Source organism: Pteropus medius, unplaced genomic scaffold (assembly GCF_902729225.1).
Source record: "Pteropus medius unplaced genomic scaffold, Ma_sr-lr_union100, whole genome shotgun sequence".
Lineage (NCBI taxonomy): Eukaryota > Metazoa > Chordata > Mammalia > Chiroptera > Pteropodidae > Pteropus > Pteropus medius.
Window position 1 is genome coordinate 65,568 of NW_024349125.1, and position 19,330 is coordinate 84,897.

Sequence of the window (19,330 nt, forward strand, 5' to 3'; positions counted from 1 at the left end):
CCTGTGTGAGTTCTCTGATGTAGTGTAAGCTATGATTTGTAGGTGAAAGCTCTCCCACATTCATCACATTCATGAGGCTTCTCCCCTGTATGACTTCTCCAATGTATATTCAGGATTGACTTCCAGAGGAAAGTTTTCCCACATTCAATACATTCATAGGGTTTCTCTCCTTTGTGAATTCTCTGGTGTCCTCTGAGGTGTGATATGTAGGTGAAAGCTCTCCCACATTCATCATATTCATAGGGTTTCTCCCCTGCATGAGTCCTTTGATGTATAGCTAGGGATGATTTCCAGGAAAAAGCTATACCACATTCATTACATTAATAAATTTTCTTACCTGTATGACTTCTTTGATGTAAAACGAGGGATGACCTCTTAGAGAAGGATTTTTGACATTCATTACATTCATAGTGTTCTTCGCTTCCATGTGTCCTCTGCTGTATACTGAAGGCTAAGTGGGGACTAAAAGTTTCCTTACATGTCTTATTATCACAAGATATCTCTACTGTGTGAGTTCTCTGTTGTACATTAATGGCTGAATTGAAGTTTCTCCCACACTCACGGGGTTGTACTCCTGTGTGAGTTCTCTGACATTCTCTGAAATGCACTTTTTGACCAAAAGTTTTCTCTCCTATATCAGTTCTCCGAAGTTGAGTAATCCTACTGAAATTGTTTCCAATTTTATTACATTCATCTTCATTAAATTCAGAGTGACTCTTCTCTGTGTGAATACTTGAAGAGACAAGGGCTGATTCATCATGTTGGGTGTAGGCACTGTTGCATGAAATGAAGGCAGCCTGATCATGCAAAACATTACGTTTATTATATTCAAAAGATTGCTGCAAAGTCTGAAAAATCTGATGTTGAGTAAGTTCCTCCACGTCACTAAAACCCTGCAAATTTTGATTATTATCAAAAGACTTCTCTCCAGTATTTGTTCTCTCATTTCTAGCATTAAAACAAGATGCATTTAAACTCATAAGCCTTCTTTTTTGAGTAATTATGTGGAGCCAATGCATAGAGATCCAAGTATGTAGGCTCCAAAGTGTCACATATAGCGGGTATTTTTCTTGAAGCAAAAATGTCTGTGCCTAGATTAAATGATTTTCCTGAAACTTTCTCTTGCTCTGAAGTCAATGTTCTGTTGGTGGTGAATAAAACTTGACAAAAATATCTGTCTTGGTTTTCCTGGCTCTTCTCTAAAAGATCAAGTTGGTAGTCTTCTAAAAATGAGAAAGTTAAAAATTCCTTATGAAATTTAATGAAATTTTAAGATAAAAGGGCTATGTGCCATATTATACAGATGCTAAGTCTCTCAACACTGTAGTAATTCCTAGTATGTATTAACTACATTCACTTTCCTTGGGAATGGCGTGTGGGGCAAGGAGGCTTGCTATTGAAAAAAAAGGGGAAAGAACTTGGAGATGAATATCATATGTATCTGGCATTTTAAATAAAATTTTCAAATTCGGGCATAAAGGAAAGAAATGATGAACTGGGAACATATGGGTTTTAAAAGAGTTGGGCTCTGGGAACAAACATCAATCTGAGAATGGTATGAATTCAACAACAAACAAAAATAATCATGTAGAAGAGTTTTTAGGGGTTCCAGCAGATAAAGGGTTTGAATTAAGGAGATTATTAGGATACAGGTTCTTAAACTATCAAGTAAGATTAAAATGGTAGGATATTTATCAATCTACATGATTCTATTTAGAGGTTCTCCTTTTTCATTCTATACGTCAACACCAAAATAAGTTTATAATGGAATGAACTTTCTCATATTTAAAAAAAAAACAGTCATAAAACCCACGCTCTAATTCTCCTGGCTGTCGTTCTTAGGTACACAAATGCCCAAGAGGAAATGTAACAATGACTGGAGGAAAACCCATGTTTCCACTCAGACTGGATTCACTGCTCTATCCTGGCTCTAGAACTTTGGATTTTACTACTGTTGTTCAGAAGTAAACATTTTTTGATCACCTTTTTAATACGCTCACTCATGTTCTTAAAACATGAGTTTTAACTCTGTCCCATACTTAATTCTGCCTTCTCTGCACTTTTCAACATATCTGGTTTCTATTGATTCTGAAAACCTTAAGGATCACCTACTACCATAAATTTTGGAAACATCCTTTACATTTACCTACCATAAAAAATTACTGTGTACATTTGACTATTACCCTGCTGTTACCACTAAGTCATGCAAGGATATCAGGTCTTAGCTAAACACTTAAGTAGATCCATAGCCCACTACCTCAAGGAAAAAAAAAAAGGTGAAAGAATTAAGAGACATTTAGAAAATGAAGTTTTATATTACCTATATATACTTTAGGTGTTCAAACTATCGTTCCACAAATCTACAAATCTACAGTATTTTCTACAATAGTCTGGTCCAGGATAATTTCCCCTACAATGGTTCATTTCAAAAGAAACAGTCTGGTACTCACATTCTTTCCTGACTTTCCTGTACTTCTACCTTTGTGATACTCATAACCTAGACATCTTTCAGGACAAAACTATTTACATACTCAAATTAAAAAATTACCTAAGCATAAACCTAAAATACCACATACAGAATCAGTATGCAGAAAATCACAAAACACCGATGAAAAAAATCAAAAAAGATCTAAATAAATGGAGAAATGTGCTATGTCATGGATTGGAAGACTCGATCTAGTAAAGATGTCAATTCTCCAAATTATTCTATAGATGTAAGGCAAGTCCTATCGAAATCCCAGCAAGAATGTTTATAGATAAGTTTGTTCTCAACTTTATATGAAAAGACAGAGAAACCATAATTGCTATAACAATTTTGTTAAAAGAATAAAGTTTACCTTATATTAAGCCTTATTATGTAGCTATAGTAATCAAGACAGTGTAGTACTGAAAGAGAAATGGAAATATAGATAGATCGATGAAACAGAAAAGAGAACCAAAAAAGAGACCAATATAAGCACAGCCAATTGATTTTTGACAATTCTTTTCTATAATGGTGCTGAACAACTGGACAACCACATGCAAAATAATGAATGTTGGCCTATACCAATCATATATAAATATTAATGCAAGATGTATCATGGATTTAAATGTAAAGAATAAAACTATAAAACTTTTGAAAAGAAAAGCAGGAGAAAAATTTTGAGACCTAGGGCTAGGCAAGGAGTTCTTAGACATAGGAAAAGAACAACCCATTTTTAAAAATGTATTAAATTGGAGACGTCATCAAAATTGAAAATGTTTGTGCTAAGAAATACCTTGCTAAGAGGATGAAAAGGTTAGCTACAGACTAAGAGACAATATCTGCAAACCGCAATATAACAAAGGTCTTAGATGTAAAATAAAAATTAAAAAAAAATTATAAAATGAGCAAAAGAAAATATACATATGGCAAATAAGCAAAAGAAAAGTTATCCAACATTATTAGTCATTAGGGAATGCAAGTTAAAGCACAATAAGATATCACTGCACACCAATTAGAACAGCTAAAAACTACATAGAGATAATAAAAAATATTGGTGATACTGCAAAAAAAACCAAAAAAATCTCTCATATATTGCTGGTACAAATGTAAAATAGTACAGCGTCTCTGGAGAAATTAGTGGCAATTTCTTATAAATCTAAACATGTACCTGCCACATGAACACGGAATTGAAAACTTTGAGTACTTTATACCAGAGAAATAAAAATCATGATTCACACAAAAATCTATACACAAATATTCATAGCACCTTTATTTATAATAGGAAAATACTAGAAACAACTAAGCATCCTTCAGTGGGTGAATCACTGATACATGGAAAAATCTGGATAAACTCCAGGGGGTTGTGCTTGGTTAAAAAAACAAACAAACAAACAAAAAAAACCAGTGAATCTCAAAAGATTATATGATATGATTCTATTTATTTAACTTTCTTGAAATGACAAAACTATAGAAATGGAGAGCATATTAATGGTTGCCAGGGAACGCAGACAACTGCTGGGGAGTAGGTTAAGGAAGTATGAAAACAAAAAGATAGCACAAAAGAGTTATTTTATGCTAATGTAACAGTTCTGTACCTTAACTGTGGAGGTAGTTACACAAACCTATTCATGGATAAAATTGCATAGAGCTATATGCTTGTGTGTAAACACACATACACACAGACATAAATGAATGCAAGTTAAAATTAAAAACTGAGGAAAGTCAGGAACCTAATTAACAGGAATGTGCCAACATCAATTTCCTGGTTTTGATACTCTACTATAGCTACTAAGATGTCACCATTGGAGGAACATAGTGAAAGGATACACAGAATCTTTGTACTGTTTTTGCTACTTCCTGTGAGCCTATACTATTTCAAAATAAAAAGTAAAAGAAATGGTAGATCGGGTTTGTCTGGTATGTTACTGTCATAAGAGTTCCATGGGAAGATGGAAAAAATCAGAAGAGATGTTCACCTTGCCTTACATTAAATTTGTACATGTGAAATATTAATAGTATATTTTGGAAAGTATATATAAATAAAATAAATTTATACAGATTTGTCAATGCCCTCACTGTCCAAAATATTCATAAAAGATACTTAACAAAACTGTCATTAAACACCAAGTTTTCCTATATTTATCAGAGTACTGTCAATACTTTGCATAATATTAGACAACAAAAATACAGTATTTTCAGTTATTATCTCAAGTGTTTACTTAGCTAAAAGCTTACCTTTGTATTTAAACCTCTAGTATCTTTTAGGTCAGTAATTTTCAACTGGGGATGTATTTCAGAGTTACTGATGGAGTCTTATAAAACGACACTTCTCTAAGCCGTACTCCAGACTTGCTGAATCTGTTACTTGATATTTTTATACATTAATGGTATATTATTAGTGTACTATGTCTCAGGATTATTATTATAATGTCAGGAATTTTCCTCTATAAAGTTTTGTTCGTGCATTTTGTTGAATCAAATGTACCATTCATTGACTTCTTTGAAAATAGGCTTATTTTTTGTCCTTAAAGATATTTTACCTAAAACTTTTCTTTAAAAGTGGGTTTATTATATTTTTCCTATGAAGGAAATAATCAAATGTCCTTGTCAGTGCATTATTCTTTTTATGAACCCACAGCAGACTTTTCTCATTTGAAAATTGTTAGTTACAAATTAACCATACCCATTATAAATCTGACGTCTCATATGTTTTTTAACTCTGATGCTTGCCTGAAAGTTCTGCTCTCAGCTAGGCAAGAGTTCGTCATCAACAGAGGAAAATCTCTAAACTTCAGGGAAAGGAGCAGTACTAAGTACTTCTAACTGTTGATAGTTCAATAAAAAGACTCTAATAAACATGCTTTTGAGCTAACATCATTTAGAAAACTTTCAGGTCATTAAGGTGTACTGTCAGAATTTTTTTTAGTCAAGAAGCAGACAATTTCATGAGATTGGCAACCCAAGATCCAGAAGAACAAGAATTTCAAGTAACTGAATAATTACTTGTTAATTATATATAACTGATTGGGGGACAGAAACTTGACTCGGGTATTTGCTTTTGGGATAGTGCTTTCAGAGTGAATCGATGTGAAATACCTCTCCTCTACCTGGCTTTGCAGTTAATCCACGATGTAATTGTATTTATTTATGTTACATACCAGAGTATGAAAGAATAAAACAGAGGCTATTCTTTTTAGTGCATTTCCAGGAGGGGAAAAGTGTTCTTTCAAGAACTGTATGTTATCTGGCATAGAGAATGTGAAAAGTCTCATTTTCTTGTGAAATAGCCATGAACTGGATTGGGAGATTTACAAAAAGGAGAAATTAAAGTAGGCTAAAATATTCCATGCTCATTTTATAGAAGTAGGAACCTTAGCCAAAATTTCATATGTGTAGTAATTTTTAAAAAATAACTAGAGACCTTCCCTTGTGCCAGGCATGCTAAGAAATTTAATAAATTTATTAAAGAACTTGTATTGAAAAGCATATAATGATAAAAAGTGTGATGTAGGGAAGAATGGGTGACACTTAGGAAACTGGCAACAGGGTAAGCAACATAAATACATCAGATAATGCAAGAAGAGTTCATAATTTGATAGTCACTAATATAACGGTAATTTAAATTTCATATATTAAGTTATGTGTAAACCCTACGTTTTAAGCCATAGGTTACTTTGTCAGTCCAGAGCAAGATGAATTTGATGCATTATGTAAAAATTAACTTTAATTAGGAATAAAAATAACCAAGGCATTAAAGAGCAGGGCTCTAATTTTGGGTAATATTATTAGATAGTAAGAATACGAAAAGACAGAGTACAAAGAAAACTAAAATGTAGAAAGTTCTGAAAGGTCAATATGAGGATGACAGTGATGAGCAATTCAGAATTTTAAAGTGATTTTTCATAGTTGTCTGAGAGTAGGCTAGGAGAATAAATAATTATGGAAGAAGTGGAAAAAGACAGGATTTTGAGTTGTGAGAGTTAAATTTAGTTTTCATCTGGTCATTTTAACAATAAAGACCCTACAACACTGGAGTACAGCTGCCCTGAAGGTGAGACAAAGTCATCAGGATAAAGCAAAAGGGGCCTGAATTATGGGGACGGATGATGCGTACAAGGAGGAAGTTACTGTACAGAAAAAAAAGAGCAGATACATAGAACAGAGTGTTCAGAGGCAGACAAATCAGGAGGAGAAAGAGACTGGGAATCAAAATTTATTTGCTCACAAATATCCATTGTATGCCTACTCCCATGCTTTATTATGTTGGAGGTACCAGAGATGCAACTTTAAACCCAGCCAACAAAATGTAGGACTAAGCAGTCAGGGAAACAGAGACAAAAGCAGGATTAGATCCAAGGAGGGATTGGGTTTAGGAATCAATTAGTTCCACCAAAGAAAGAGGAAAAGGTATGGAAGGGAAAAGTAGTGCTTCCGAAATTTTCAAATAGGACAAGGAAGTGGAGATTTTGAAATATGTTTTCAGAAATAAGAAGATCTGATAAGGGCTTAAGAGAAAAGTAAAACATGGAGACACGTGGACTGCTTGAAATGAAGAGTGCCGGCCCCTCTCAGTACCTTTACTCTGTCTCTCCCTGTCCTTCTCAGTGTCTTTGCTCTGTCTCTCTCACACTGTCCCTCTCACTCTCTGCCTCTGAAAGGAGCACACTCTGTCTGTGGAGGGTTACCCCTTTTCTAATAAACTTTCCTTTCAACTCAAAAAAAAAAAAAAAAAAGAAAGAAAGAAATGAAGAGTGCCATTATAAATAAGATGTCATGGAAGGCCACAGTGAGAAAGTGATGTGACAAGACCTGAATTCTTTTATAGAAACAAAAACATTTGTGAGGAACATATGTAGTAAGTTTCTCCCACTCATTACTTTTCCCTTTCTAGCTGTCAGAACATGTAAATTAAAACAAATACACATAAACCTCTTTTGCATAAGTTAACAAATGGCATAAAGTGAACGCTTATAGAACCACCATCAAGTTCATGATATATAAAAAGACTGGCTCCAAGAGACTTCACATATTCTTTCTTGGGAACAACTTCCTTGGCACTAAGAGGTCTTTTGGGTCATAAATTCTACAGAAAAAATTTCTTCATTTTTCTTTATACTTCTACAACCCTAAAAAGAATAGTTTAATTTTACACAAATGGAATCACGGCTTCCTTTGTTCAAACTGTTTGTGACAGTTGTTCATTTATTTGCTTGTAGCCATAACTTCTGGGCTCTCTATTCTGTTTCAAAGGTCTATAATTATCCCCACACCAGTAACATTCTGTACCAGTTATAATGGACTTATAACATACCTTTAGTACCTGTCAGAAAAGATCCTACACCGTCCTGTTTGTAAGTATGTTTATACAAAATGGTGAGAATTAAGAATTTCGAAGTTGTCTTCCAATCTATGAATAGCTGATATATCCACTTATTTCAGTTTTATTTCATGCTTCTCAAAGTTTTTCAAAATTTCAATATCTATGCAGCTGTATTTCTAAGTATATTTGCATTAACTTTAACTTCTTATATAATGCTTTCCTTTTTCTAGTATAGAATAGCTACTGTATGGATTTTATTTAATTCTTTTTATTCCAAGAACCATGTTTTGGCTTTGATTTAATTTATACCATTATAGTTTTCCACTTAATTCATCTCTACCTATTTTAAAAAACAAATTACTCTTGTTTTGCTTAAGTCTTCTCAACATTCCTTGTTCTTCAAATTTTCCACTAAGCAATGCTATATTCATACCCCAAAAGTTCTGTGCAGTAAAGGATTAACTTAGTAGGTTTGGAATTTTCAAATCCTGCACATTCCAAAGAAATGACTGCCCTCTAACCTCCTCTTGGAAGACAATACCTTAAAAGTCCATGGAATATCCTTCCTGATAAGAGTGTCTTTATATACCAGGGGCCTTGGTCCACATGGATAGTTCAGGCTAACAATGTGATTCATCACTGGGGCCTCAGGTCCTGCATATTAGTCTGATCACTGGAGATGCTGAAGCCTGAGTAAGTAAGGTCAGTCGTGTAGGTGCTCCAGCCCTACATGACTGACCCCTAATAAAAACCTTGGACACGAATGCTTGAATAAATTTCTCTTGGCAGTACTTCATGTATGCTATCATACATCACTGCTGGAAGAATTAAGCACTGTTCATACAAGTTCACTGGGAGAAAAAAATAAGAAGTTTGTATCTAGTTTCTCTGGGATTCTGCTCTCCATGACTTTCACCTTTGTCAATTTCACCTGCATCCTTATACTATAATAAATTGTAAACTTTAATACAGTAGCTGTTCTGAGTTCTTAGAAACCTCTGAACACAGGTTCACGAATACATTTTATACTTTTATAATTATAATATTGATGTACACCTTGATCAAATAGATTTTCCAAAAATATATATTTTTTTTAACTTACAAATGGGGGATTTTTATCATACTGTCTATAATTTTTAGTTTTATTAAGTTATCTTACTTTAACTTTGCAAATTTAATAAAGGTTTTTTTTTTTACTCAGGATATATTTATGTTTAGTTATTCCAGTGACACTTCAGAGAAGGTTTATACTATATTTTCAGAGTATAGAGCTTGAAAATCACACATAAATTTAGCTTCATGTGATAAAATATGGTACTAATAGCTTCTACAGAAGTGGTCAACAAATTTTTTATGTAAAGGGCTTGATGGTAAATATTTTAGTCATTGCAGGCCATAAGATCTCAGTTACAACTACTTAAGCTATTTTGTTGCACCACAATAGCAACCATAACCAATATGTAAACAAATGACTACATTCCAGAAACTATATTTACAAAAACAAGTAGCTAGTTGGATTTAGCGCTAGGAACATAATTTACCAACTCATGATCTAGAATCTCAGTTGTTGTCCACCATATCTAGTAATGAAATCAGAGCAGTATACATAGGTCTATTATATCTCATGTGTTACTATTTCTCCTCATGTCTCTTGCAGATTTTGTTTTATGAATCTTGATGATAATTTAATTGGCACATAGGTATTTGCAGCCATTGCATCTCCTTTTTAAATTGCCTTCTTCAGCTTTATTAAAATGTCCTTTTTATTACAGTATAAATCTTAATGTGAATCCAAACCCTATCTAATATTTATATAAATTAAATCTGAATTATTTTATGTATATTGTCTTAATAGTGTTCCATATTTTAAACTTTCTAAATTATTTTTAAGTATGTCTCTTTGATAGAATCTCATACCATTTCCTCTTAATAAGTGACTTTAACCCACTGACATTGATATGACAGTTACATCTGTCTTACCTTATGCTATGCTGTTTATGTACGTTAATGTTTACAGTTTTTTTAATAAAACCTTTTCAGTAATAAATGTTTTTTATTATTATCTGTGTCTTCCTTCTAATAATGAGAAAGGTTGTATTTTTGCATTTATAGTAGTTACATTTATTACAAATCTTACATAATTCTTAATTATTTATTAAACTGTACCTAACGATACAGTAGCTACTACATCTCCTCTCTCTCTTTTCTCATGATTTAACCTTCTATTTTAGTAGCTATTATCTTCTTTTATATTTAACTTTATATTCATTAAATATAAAATGATTACTCGATTTGTCAGGTATAAATGATATACTCTGTTACCTAGTTTAAAAGATGAAAAAATAAAAACCATTACATTGTATCCCTTATCTTACACCCTCCATATCCACATTTTATTAGATCTACTCAATTCTAAACTTTCAAAGGTGTCTATCTTTAACTAATCCCATTTTAAATTTAGTTTTCCAGGGATACTTTCTACCAGCATTCTAAAACTCACCTGAAAAACTCCTGTTTAGAAATTCATCCTCTACTAACCATGGGTCTTCTCCTTGCTCCAACTTGAAGATCACTTCTGGTTTTATAGAGCAATATCCTGTAAATGGGAAATAATTTAGGACACGGGTTTACTGTATGGGCTTTGATGATTCTGAATGTGAAGGAAGATGCAGCTTCAAGAGTGGCACAGTAATAAGACTCACTTGACCCTCTTTTGGGGGAGCTGAAAACAAAAATATTTCAGATGCTCCAAAGAGATCTCCTTAAATCCCTAAATCACAGCCTAAATAACATTAAATTCTAATAAAAGTCCACGTTTATTAGCTATGGTGAGAGAGCGAGCTATGGAGATCTACTAAAGGATCCCCCTTCAATCTTTGATTGAGTACTAATTTGTGGATACATGTGAGGAAACTACTTACGGGTGGGGAATTACCAGAAAAAAAAGTAGAATGAAAAATCACCAAAGCACACACAGAGGTGGAGAGTTTGTGTTTCCAGAGTAGAGAGGAACGGGATTCTCAGTAAGATTCCTCATCAGAAACCATAAAGGCCAGAAGGCGGTGGAGTGATACAAACTACTCAAAGAAAAAACTATCAACCAAGAATCCTATATCCAGGAAAATTATCTTTCAAAGATGAAGGCAAAATAAAAATATTTCCAAATGAACCAAAATTGAGAGCTTTTCTTGCTAGCAGACCCACCTTACAAGATACATTAAAGAAAGGTCTCTTGACTCATTTAAAAATTAACTGTATAAAACAATGAGTACATATATGTAATGTTAGCTTTCTAACACACACAGATGTATGTTTATATTTCCCAATAAAATCATAAAAAGGATAGGTGGAAGCCAAGCTACGCTGGACTAAGAAAATATTGCCAAATGGTAACTCAAATCCACTGTAACAAATGAAGAAAATCACAAATGGCAAATAAAAAGTTCAATATAATCAATGTTATAAACACATACATGTTCTTCTTTCTTGTCTCAGTTTCTTTAAAAGATATAAAATTGTATAAAATAAAAATCACTGCAATGTACTGCTGGGTTTGTAACATATATAGATGTAATATGTATAACAATAATATCACAAGGGAGGTAGGGGAATAAAGCTACATAGGAGTAACTTTTCTATACGTCTCTAAAATTAGGTTAATATAAATTTGATGTAGATTCTGGTAAGTGTAGGTACATATGATAAACCATAGAACAACAGATAAGAAAATAAACTTTAAAAAATATTGTGAAGAAATCATTAAAAGAGCTAAAATGTTACATTAAAAAATATTCACACTACAAAACAGTAGAAGAGAAATAGATGAGAAAAATACATGGCACAGGTAGAAAACAAAATGTAAAATGGCAAACAAATACCCAACTATATCGTAATAAAATTAAACGTAAAAGAACTAAACAATCCAGACAAAAGGCAGAGATTGTCAGGTTAGATTAAAAAAAAAAAAATCCAACTATATGATAAGGATATACACATTAGATTTAGATACAAACATGTTGAAAACACGTGGCTGGAAAAAGATATTTCATAAAAACAGCAACCAAATGAAAGCTACTCTAATATCAAACAAAACAGACTTTAAATTTTAAAAAGTGTTATTAGAGATAAAGAGATTTTACAATGACAAAAGGGTAAACCCATCAAGAACATATAATAACAATTATAAACTTACATGCACCCAACAATTGAGCACCAAAATACATAGACATAAAACTGAACAAGCAAAAGGAAAAATATACAATCAAACAATAATAGCTGGAGACTTCATTATCACTCTTTCAATAATGAATAGAATAATTAGAAGATAATACAGAAATAAAAGATTTGAACAACACTATAAGCCAACTAAATCCAATAGACATATACACCACACTCTACCCAACAGGAGCACAATCCACATTCTTCTAAAATGTACATGAAAGTCTCAAGGATATGCCATTTATTAGGCCATAAAACAAACTTCAATAAATTTAAAAGTATAGAAATAATGCAGAATATCTTCTTTGACCCTAATAGAATGAAATAAAAAATCGGTAAAAGAAAGAAATTTGGGAAATTCACAAATATGTAAAAATTGAACAGCATTTTCCTAAATAACTAATGGATCAAAGAGGAAATTACAAAGGAAATTGAAAAAACTTTTTGATGACTGAAAGTGAAAGCACAACATACCAAAACTAATAGGATGAAGAAAAAACAGTGATTAGAGGGGGAAACGTAAAGCTATAAACAACTATACAGTTAACCCTTGAACAATGAAGATATTTGGAGGCTGACCCTCATGCAGTCAAAAATCCACATATAACTTTTGACTCCTCCAAAACTCAGTCATTACTCGGTATCCACAGGAGGTTGCTTCCAGGATCATCCCCCCACACAGAAACTAAAATCCACCAATGCTCAAGTCCCTTATAAAAAATGGCATAACACAATGCATATAGTCGACCCACCACATCCATGGATTCCCAACCACAGACTGAAAATATTGTTTTCAATTTATGGTTGGTTGAATTTGCAGATGCGAAACCCAGGAATATGCAGGGCTGAACATATATTTCTTGAAACAAAATCTGTGTATATGTGGACGCGTGCAGTTCAAGGGTCAACTGCATTAAGACAGAAGATAAAACAACAACCTAACCTTTCATCTCCATACAAAGGAAAAATAAGAGCAAACTAAACCTTTAGCAAGCACAAGGAAAGAAATGATAAAGACTAGATTAAAAATTAATGAATAGAAAAATAAAATTATGTGTAACCAAAGTTGGTTCTTAGAAAAGATCAGCAAAATTGACAAATCTTTAGCTAGATTAACCAGGAAAAAGAAACGACTCAAATTATTAAAATCAGAAATGAAAGAGGTAACATTACTACTGACTATACAGAAATAAAAAATAATTATGAAGGAATATTATGAACTGTATGCAAATAATTATATAACTTAGATAAAAGGGACAAATTCTTGGAAAGACACAAACTACAGAAACTAACTCAAGAAGAAAAAGAAAAGTGAACAGAGTTATGACAAGAGATTGAATCAGTAATCAAAACACTACCCATAAAGTCCATGCCCATATGGCTTTACTGCTGAATTTTACCACACTTAGTGTTTCTTCCCAAACTCTTCCAAAAAAACAGAAAATAGAATACTTCCTATATAACTGAATGAGGTCACCATTACCCTGATACCAGAACCAGATAAGGACATCACAAGAAAACTATAGACCAATATCTCTTATGAATACAAATGGAAGAATCCCCATCAAAACACTAACAAACTGAATCTGATGACATCTTAAATGTACTATATACCATGCCAAGTGGGATTTATCCCAAGAATGTAAGGTTGGTGTAATATCCAAAAATCCATCAATGTAATTCGCCATATCAATAGAACTAAAAAACAACATATGATAGACACAGAAAAAGCACTATAACAAAACTTAACACTCTTTCATGATAAAAATATTCAACAAAATAGGAAAAGAATGAAACTTCCTCAATTTGATAAAAGGCATTTAAGAGAACACCACAGCTAACATCATACTTAATGATCAGAGACTAGAGCTTTCCCTCTAAGATTAGAAGACAAAGATGTTCACTCCCACCACTTCTATTCACTACTGTAATATAGGTTCTAGCTGAATCAATTAGGCAAGAAAAAGAAGTTATTCAGATTAGAAAGAAATAAAACAATATTTGCAAATGAAAATATGTAGCAAGAATTCTAAGGAAAGCTGTCAGTAGTTGAACATCAAAAATGGAGTCAGACTCTATTACAATTCACCTCTGATATTTGATGACTGAAATGTGTCATGGTTCACTTAACTGGATTTGAACTCATAAGCTAATATTGCACTCTATGAGGACTGCAGCCTGAGGTTGTAAAGGAAGTAAAAGTTGTTTGTTCAAGACCCCTGTACTGTGTATTTTGAGAAGTAAAATAAGTACTTTGGTCATTATTGAAGATGTCTAGCACTTCAAAGGTGACCAGAAATGTCTCAACGATGCCTTGTATTATAGTTTTAATATGTTCAGACTCATGTGTACCCTCGATTTATATTTGGGGGTATTTATGAGGCAAGGTGTCCAGAGTTCTTTCCTCGAAAAGGGGCTACCCTGGACAAGGAACTACAGTTGTCACTGGTTGAACCAGAGAGCCAGGTCATTGGCAAGGGCCCAAATGTCTGTAAAACTGCCCAAATATTGTCCAGTGCATCCTTCAGTGCCAAGATGAATGCAAGAAGTTTGGCCAATTGTACTGACTTGGGTCCCATCTTTTATTACAGATATCTTAGTTAAAGGATGAAAAATAGCAGTTCTCCAGAGAATTGCATTATGTGTCACAGTGACACTGTACTCTGTAAAATATATGAACTCCTTCTGCTGTTCATTCAGTTGAGCCTAAGAGGTTCCCTAGATAGTCAAGGAATCAGGAATAAGGATGATCTCCTCCAGCACTGTGGCATCTAACAAGGGACTTAAGACAGGGAAGGCCACCTCTTTTTGCATGTTTGTATCTATCTTGTAAATACCACTTCCATTTCAGCAATGAGGTCTCAATGGTCTGGCCAACGTTGAAGGATACTGCTTCTATAACCCAAGGCACCATGAACAGCTGGGTGCTGAGAGTCAAAGAATCAGAACCCATGAGAGTATCTATGTCCAGGAGAGGCAAGTATGCAGTCCACAAATGCTGCTCTAATGGCATGCAACACATGTAACATAGGGCAGTATCTTGCAGCAGAAGATCATGTGCATTTCATGGTAAGCATAGGTGGTCCATAAAGTCCAAGATGCATGAGAGGAGGTTGCTAAATCCTCTGTAGCAAAAGAGTCTCTCAGAGACAGGAGTGTCTATTACATTACAATTTAGACAGATTCTAGAGCATTTTGTTATAAGAAGCCCTATTCAAAGTGGGATGATTTGGGACTAATATTATAAAGGAGCTTAAGTAAAATTTGTTAAAAGGAATATGTTGTCACCAGAACAACAACAACAACAACAAAACTAAAGATACTGGTAATGTTGAGGATGTGGAGTGCCAAGAGCTGTTTCATGAATGTCAGGGATACAGCAGTCCTCAATTGACCAAACAATTCCCAGGAATTCACCTGAGGTTGTGGGGCTTTGTACTAAGTGTGGGACAATGGCCCATTCCTTTTTGTGAGCTCTTTTATGAGTGTCTGTATGTCCTGAATGACTATATCAAATGAACCTCCTCAGAGGAGTATGTCATCAATGTAATAGCATATCTGTGCTCCTGAACAGAGGTGAATGTGGTTAAGATCTTGCCTGTAAAGATTGCGTGTAATGGCTACAGCTGAGGGGGTAGGTTCACTGAGTTCCATTTTGTCAAGATAATTAAGTGTAAGTGCCAACACTTAATTTTATTATATTACTTGTTGGATCAGTAGGTCCATGACCCATTACAATGGGTGCTATGACCATTGTGAATTTGGGTAAGGCAATAATTCCAGTAGTTATGGTGAAGTATAATTGTTTGTTATCTATTCAATAACTGCTCTTATAGGAGATATCTTCTTTAAATTTACTAGAATCCCCAAGTGAAACTGTAATTTGAGCCCCAGTATTAAGGCCAAGAAGGTTTGCCAATTTACCAATCAGCATATCTCACCAGATATTAGTTAAGAATATGCCGAAGAGGTGCAAAAGACACTTGGTGCCATCTTTTTTTTTTTTTTTTTGATATTAGTACATTTTGAACTTCCAATTAGGTCAATCTGTAAGACCTCTGTTTGTATTTTTTGTTTCTTCTCTGTGTATGTATCCAGGTTTGGGGTGTTTTTTTAGTGATTGTGAGGACATGAAAAAGTTCATTATTCACATATTGAGGCTTTTGAGAGAGCAGGGTAGGCATCAATGACCATCTGAAAATGGTCTGAGTTAAGGAAGGAGAAAGTGGCCCTGGATTTTACTGCATTTAGAAGATGGAGCCAGAGTAAGAATTGCCATGTATAACTGATAAGTGATAACGAGCCAGGATTTGTGTGGTTTGAAATGCCTCACTGATGCTAAGCAAGGAGGGGGCACACTTTATCATTATCTTACCCAGATGTGGAACAGAAGAGGACAGAGGAGGTGGGGCTTATCAGCTGTCAGTGCTAGACATCAAAAATAACTAACAGAACAAGTCAGAAAATAAACAATGATCTACAACTTAACAAAAATCCTTAGTATAATTCTTTATTATACTAAGGAAACTCCAAACAGAATATGCCCAAATAAGTTCACACCCAGACACAAAATAGTTAGGCAAGTGAAAGCTAAAGAAAAAGAAAAAAAGTATAAAAGCAGCAAGACAGAAACAACCTTACCTATATGGGAAAAACAACTGGAAAAACAGTGATATCTCATAAGAAACCACGGAGACTATAAAAAAGTGTGAAACTATTCAAGTGCGAAAAGCTGTCAACCCAAAATCCTGTATGCAGTGCAAATATCCTCAGGAATGAAGCGTAAATCAAGACATTCTCAAATGAAGCAAAATTGAGAGAATTTTGTCACTAGTAGCAGGACTACCCTAAAAGAATGGCTAAAGAAAATTCTCTAAACAGATTGTAAATGTTTAGAAATCTTGGACTATCAAGAAAATAGGAAGAACAACATAAATGCTAAAAAATACAGGTAGAGTAGTTCCCTCTTATCCATGGAAGATGTGTTCCAAGACCACCCCCATGCATGCCTAAAATTGCAGATATTACCAAACCCTATATATAAGGGACCCCCAATTCCTGGGCCGTGGACCGGTACCAGTCTGTGGCCTGTTAGGAACAGGCCCGCACAGCAGGAGGTGAGCATCGGGCCAGAGAGCAAAGCTTCAGCTATATTCACAGATGCTCCCCAGCGCTAGCATCACCACCTCAGCTCCCCCTCAGATCATCAGCCATTAGATTCTCATTGGAACACCGGTCCCTGGTGCCAAAAAGGTTGGGGACCACTGTTATACGTATTTGTTTCTTCCTATACATACAGAGCTATAACAAAGTTTAATTTATAAATTAGGCACAGTAAGAGATTAACAACAACAACTAATAATAAAATAGAACAATTATAACAATGTACCATAATAAACGTTATATGAATGTGGTCTCTCTCTCGACAAACTAGCACTATTTTTTTCCTTCTTCACAATTTCACAGATAGATTATTTGTTCTACCATAGATCTTAGCAACCTACGCATGATTTTTTTCTTTCCTTATTAAGTCAAGAACTTTTACCTTTTCAATTAAAGGAAGCATTTTACAACTTCTCTTTGGAATATCCTAATTGCCAGAGTACTCTTGTGCTTTGGAGCCATTATTAAGTAAAATAAGAGTTACCTGAACACAAGCACTGCAATACCATGACAGCTGATCTCAGAACTGAGATGACTAAGTGACACAGACAGCATGGATACATTCATCAGACAAAGGGATGATTCATCCCACATGAAACAGCATCACAGTACTCAGAACAACGCACAATTTAAAACTTACGAATTGTTAATTTTTAGAATTTTCTATTTAATATTTTTGGACCTCGGTTGACCGTGGGTAACTGAAACCATGGAAAGCAAAACAGTTGATGAGAGGGAACTAGTGTAAATGCAACAGGTATTCTTTTTCTTACATTCTCTAAACTGTTTCATGGCAGGAGCAAAATTGTAACTGTCTACTATAGTTATTACTGTGTGGATAAAAAATATATAACAATTATATTATAAATGAGGGAAGGTAAAAGGTAGTACACCTCATTCAAACTAATAAAATGTTGACAGTAGCAGCTTGTGAAAATTTATATAAAATGTAATTCTAGAGAAAGACTAAAAAAGCTATACAGAAACATCTCAAAAACATGATAGGCAGATCAAAATGGAACTCTAAAAAATTAAGTAACCAAGGGAACGAAAAAAAGAAGAAAATAACAGACAATAGACTTAAGCTCTAACATATCAATAATTACATCAGATGTAAGTAATCCAGATAAAACTTTTAAAAGACAAAAACAATCAGATGGATTTAAAAACACAATCCAACTATATCCTGCCTACAAGAAACTCACTTCAAAAGTAATGATGTAGGGAAGTTAAAAATAATAGAAAAGAAAAAGATATACCTTGCAAACATTTTTTTAAAAAGCTGAGAAGCTAACATTAATATCAAGGAGGCTGCAGAGGAAAAGATATTAAGAGAGACAGAGGACAGTACATAATGATTATAGGAACAATCTACCAAAATGACATACCAATACAAAATATTTATATAGCAACAACAGCACTTCAAATCATATAAAGCAAAAACTGAAAGAACCAAAAAGAGAAAGAGATAAATCTAGTTAGACCCATCAACACTCCTTTCTAGTAACTAACAGAACAAGACAGAAAATAAACAAGGATCTACAACTTAACAAAACCATCAACCAACATGTTCTCATAGACATTTATTAAAAACTCCACCCAAAGTAGGGAGAGAAGATGGTGGACTAGGAAGAAACAGGGTTCGTCTCCTGCCAGGTCCACACTGGAATTGCAACCAAATTATAAAATAATCAACATGGAGAATCACCTGAAGTCTAGCTGATCATAACGCCTACATCTGATAATATAAAGAAGCCACATGGACACCAGTAGGAGGGGCAAAGTCGCAAATCGGGCTGGACCCGCACCCGTGGGTTGTGGAGGATCACTGGGAGGGAGAGCAAGACTGCAGATGCTCTTCTGAAGGAGAGGGCGGTCCTGGTCTCCTCTAGGGGCTCTCCAGCCAAGGGTCCCAGCCAAGGGTCCCAGCCCAGGAAAGAGGAAATTCCTGACTACAGAAACCAGAGGGGATTCCGGCTGTCTGGTGAAACAGAAGGAGACTGAACCCCTAGATGTCCCTTAGAAGGACCTGCGCAAAAGCTTTCTGACCTGCTCTCACCCAGGACACCAGCGGTGGGTCAGAGGCTTGTGTGGGATTCATTCTGAGAAAGTTTGCATTACCTGGTGTCAAAACGAGGGCTAGAAAGGTAGCAAACATTGTGCCT

The 19,330-nt window shown here is 34.4% G+C and overlaps 1 protein-coding gene across 1 annotated transcript in view; it reads right to left on the reverse strand.

Moving 5' to 3' along the window:
- ZNF782 (zinc finger protein 782) overlaps positions 1–19,330 on the reverse strand; it is a 39,384-nt gene that overhangs the window by 4,292 nt on the left and 15,762 nt on the right. Inside the window, 2 exon segments of the mRNA XM_039880433.1 lie at positions 1–1,223; positions 10,285–10,380. Coding sequence (XP_039736367.1) covers positions 1–1,019 — 1,019 coding nt within the window. The 5' untranslated portion in view covers positions 1,020–1,223; positions 10,285–10,380.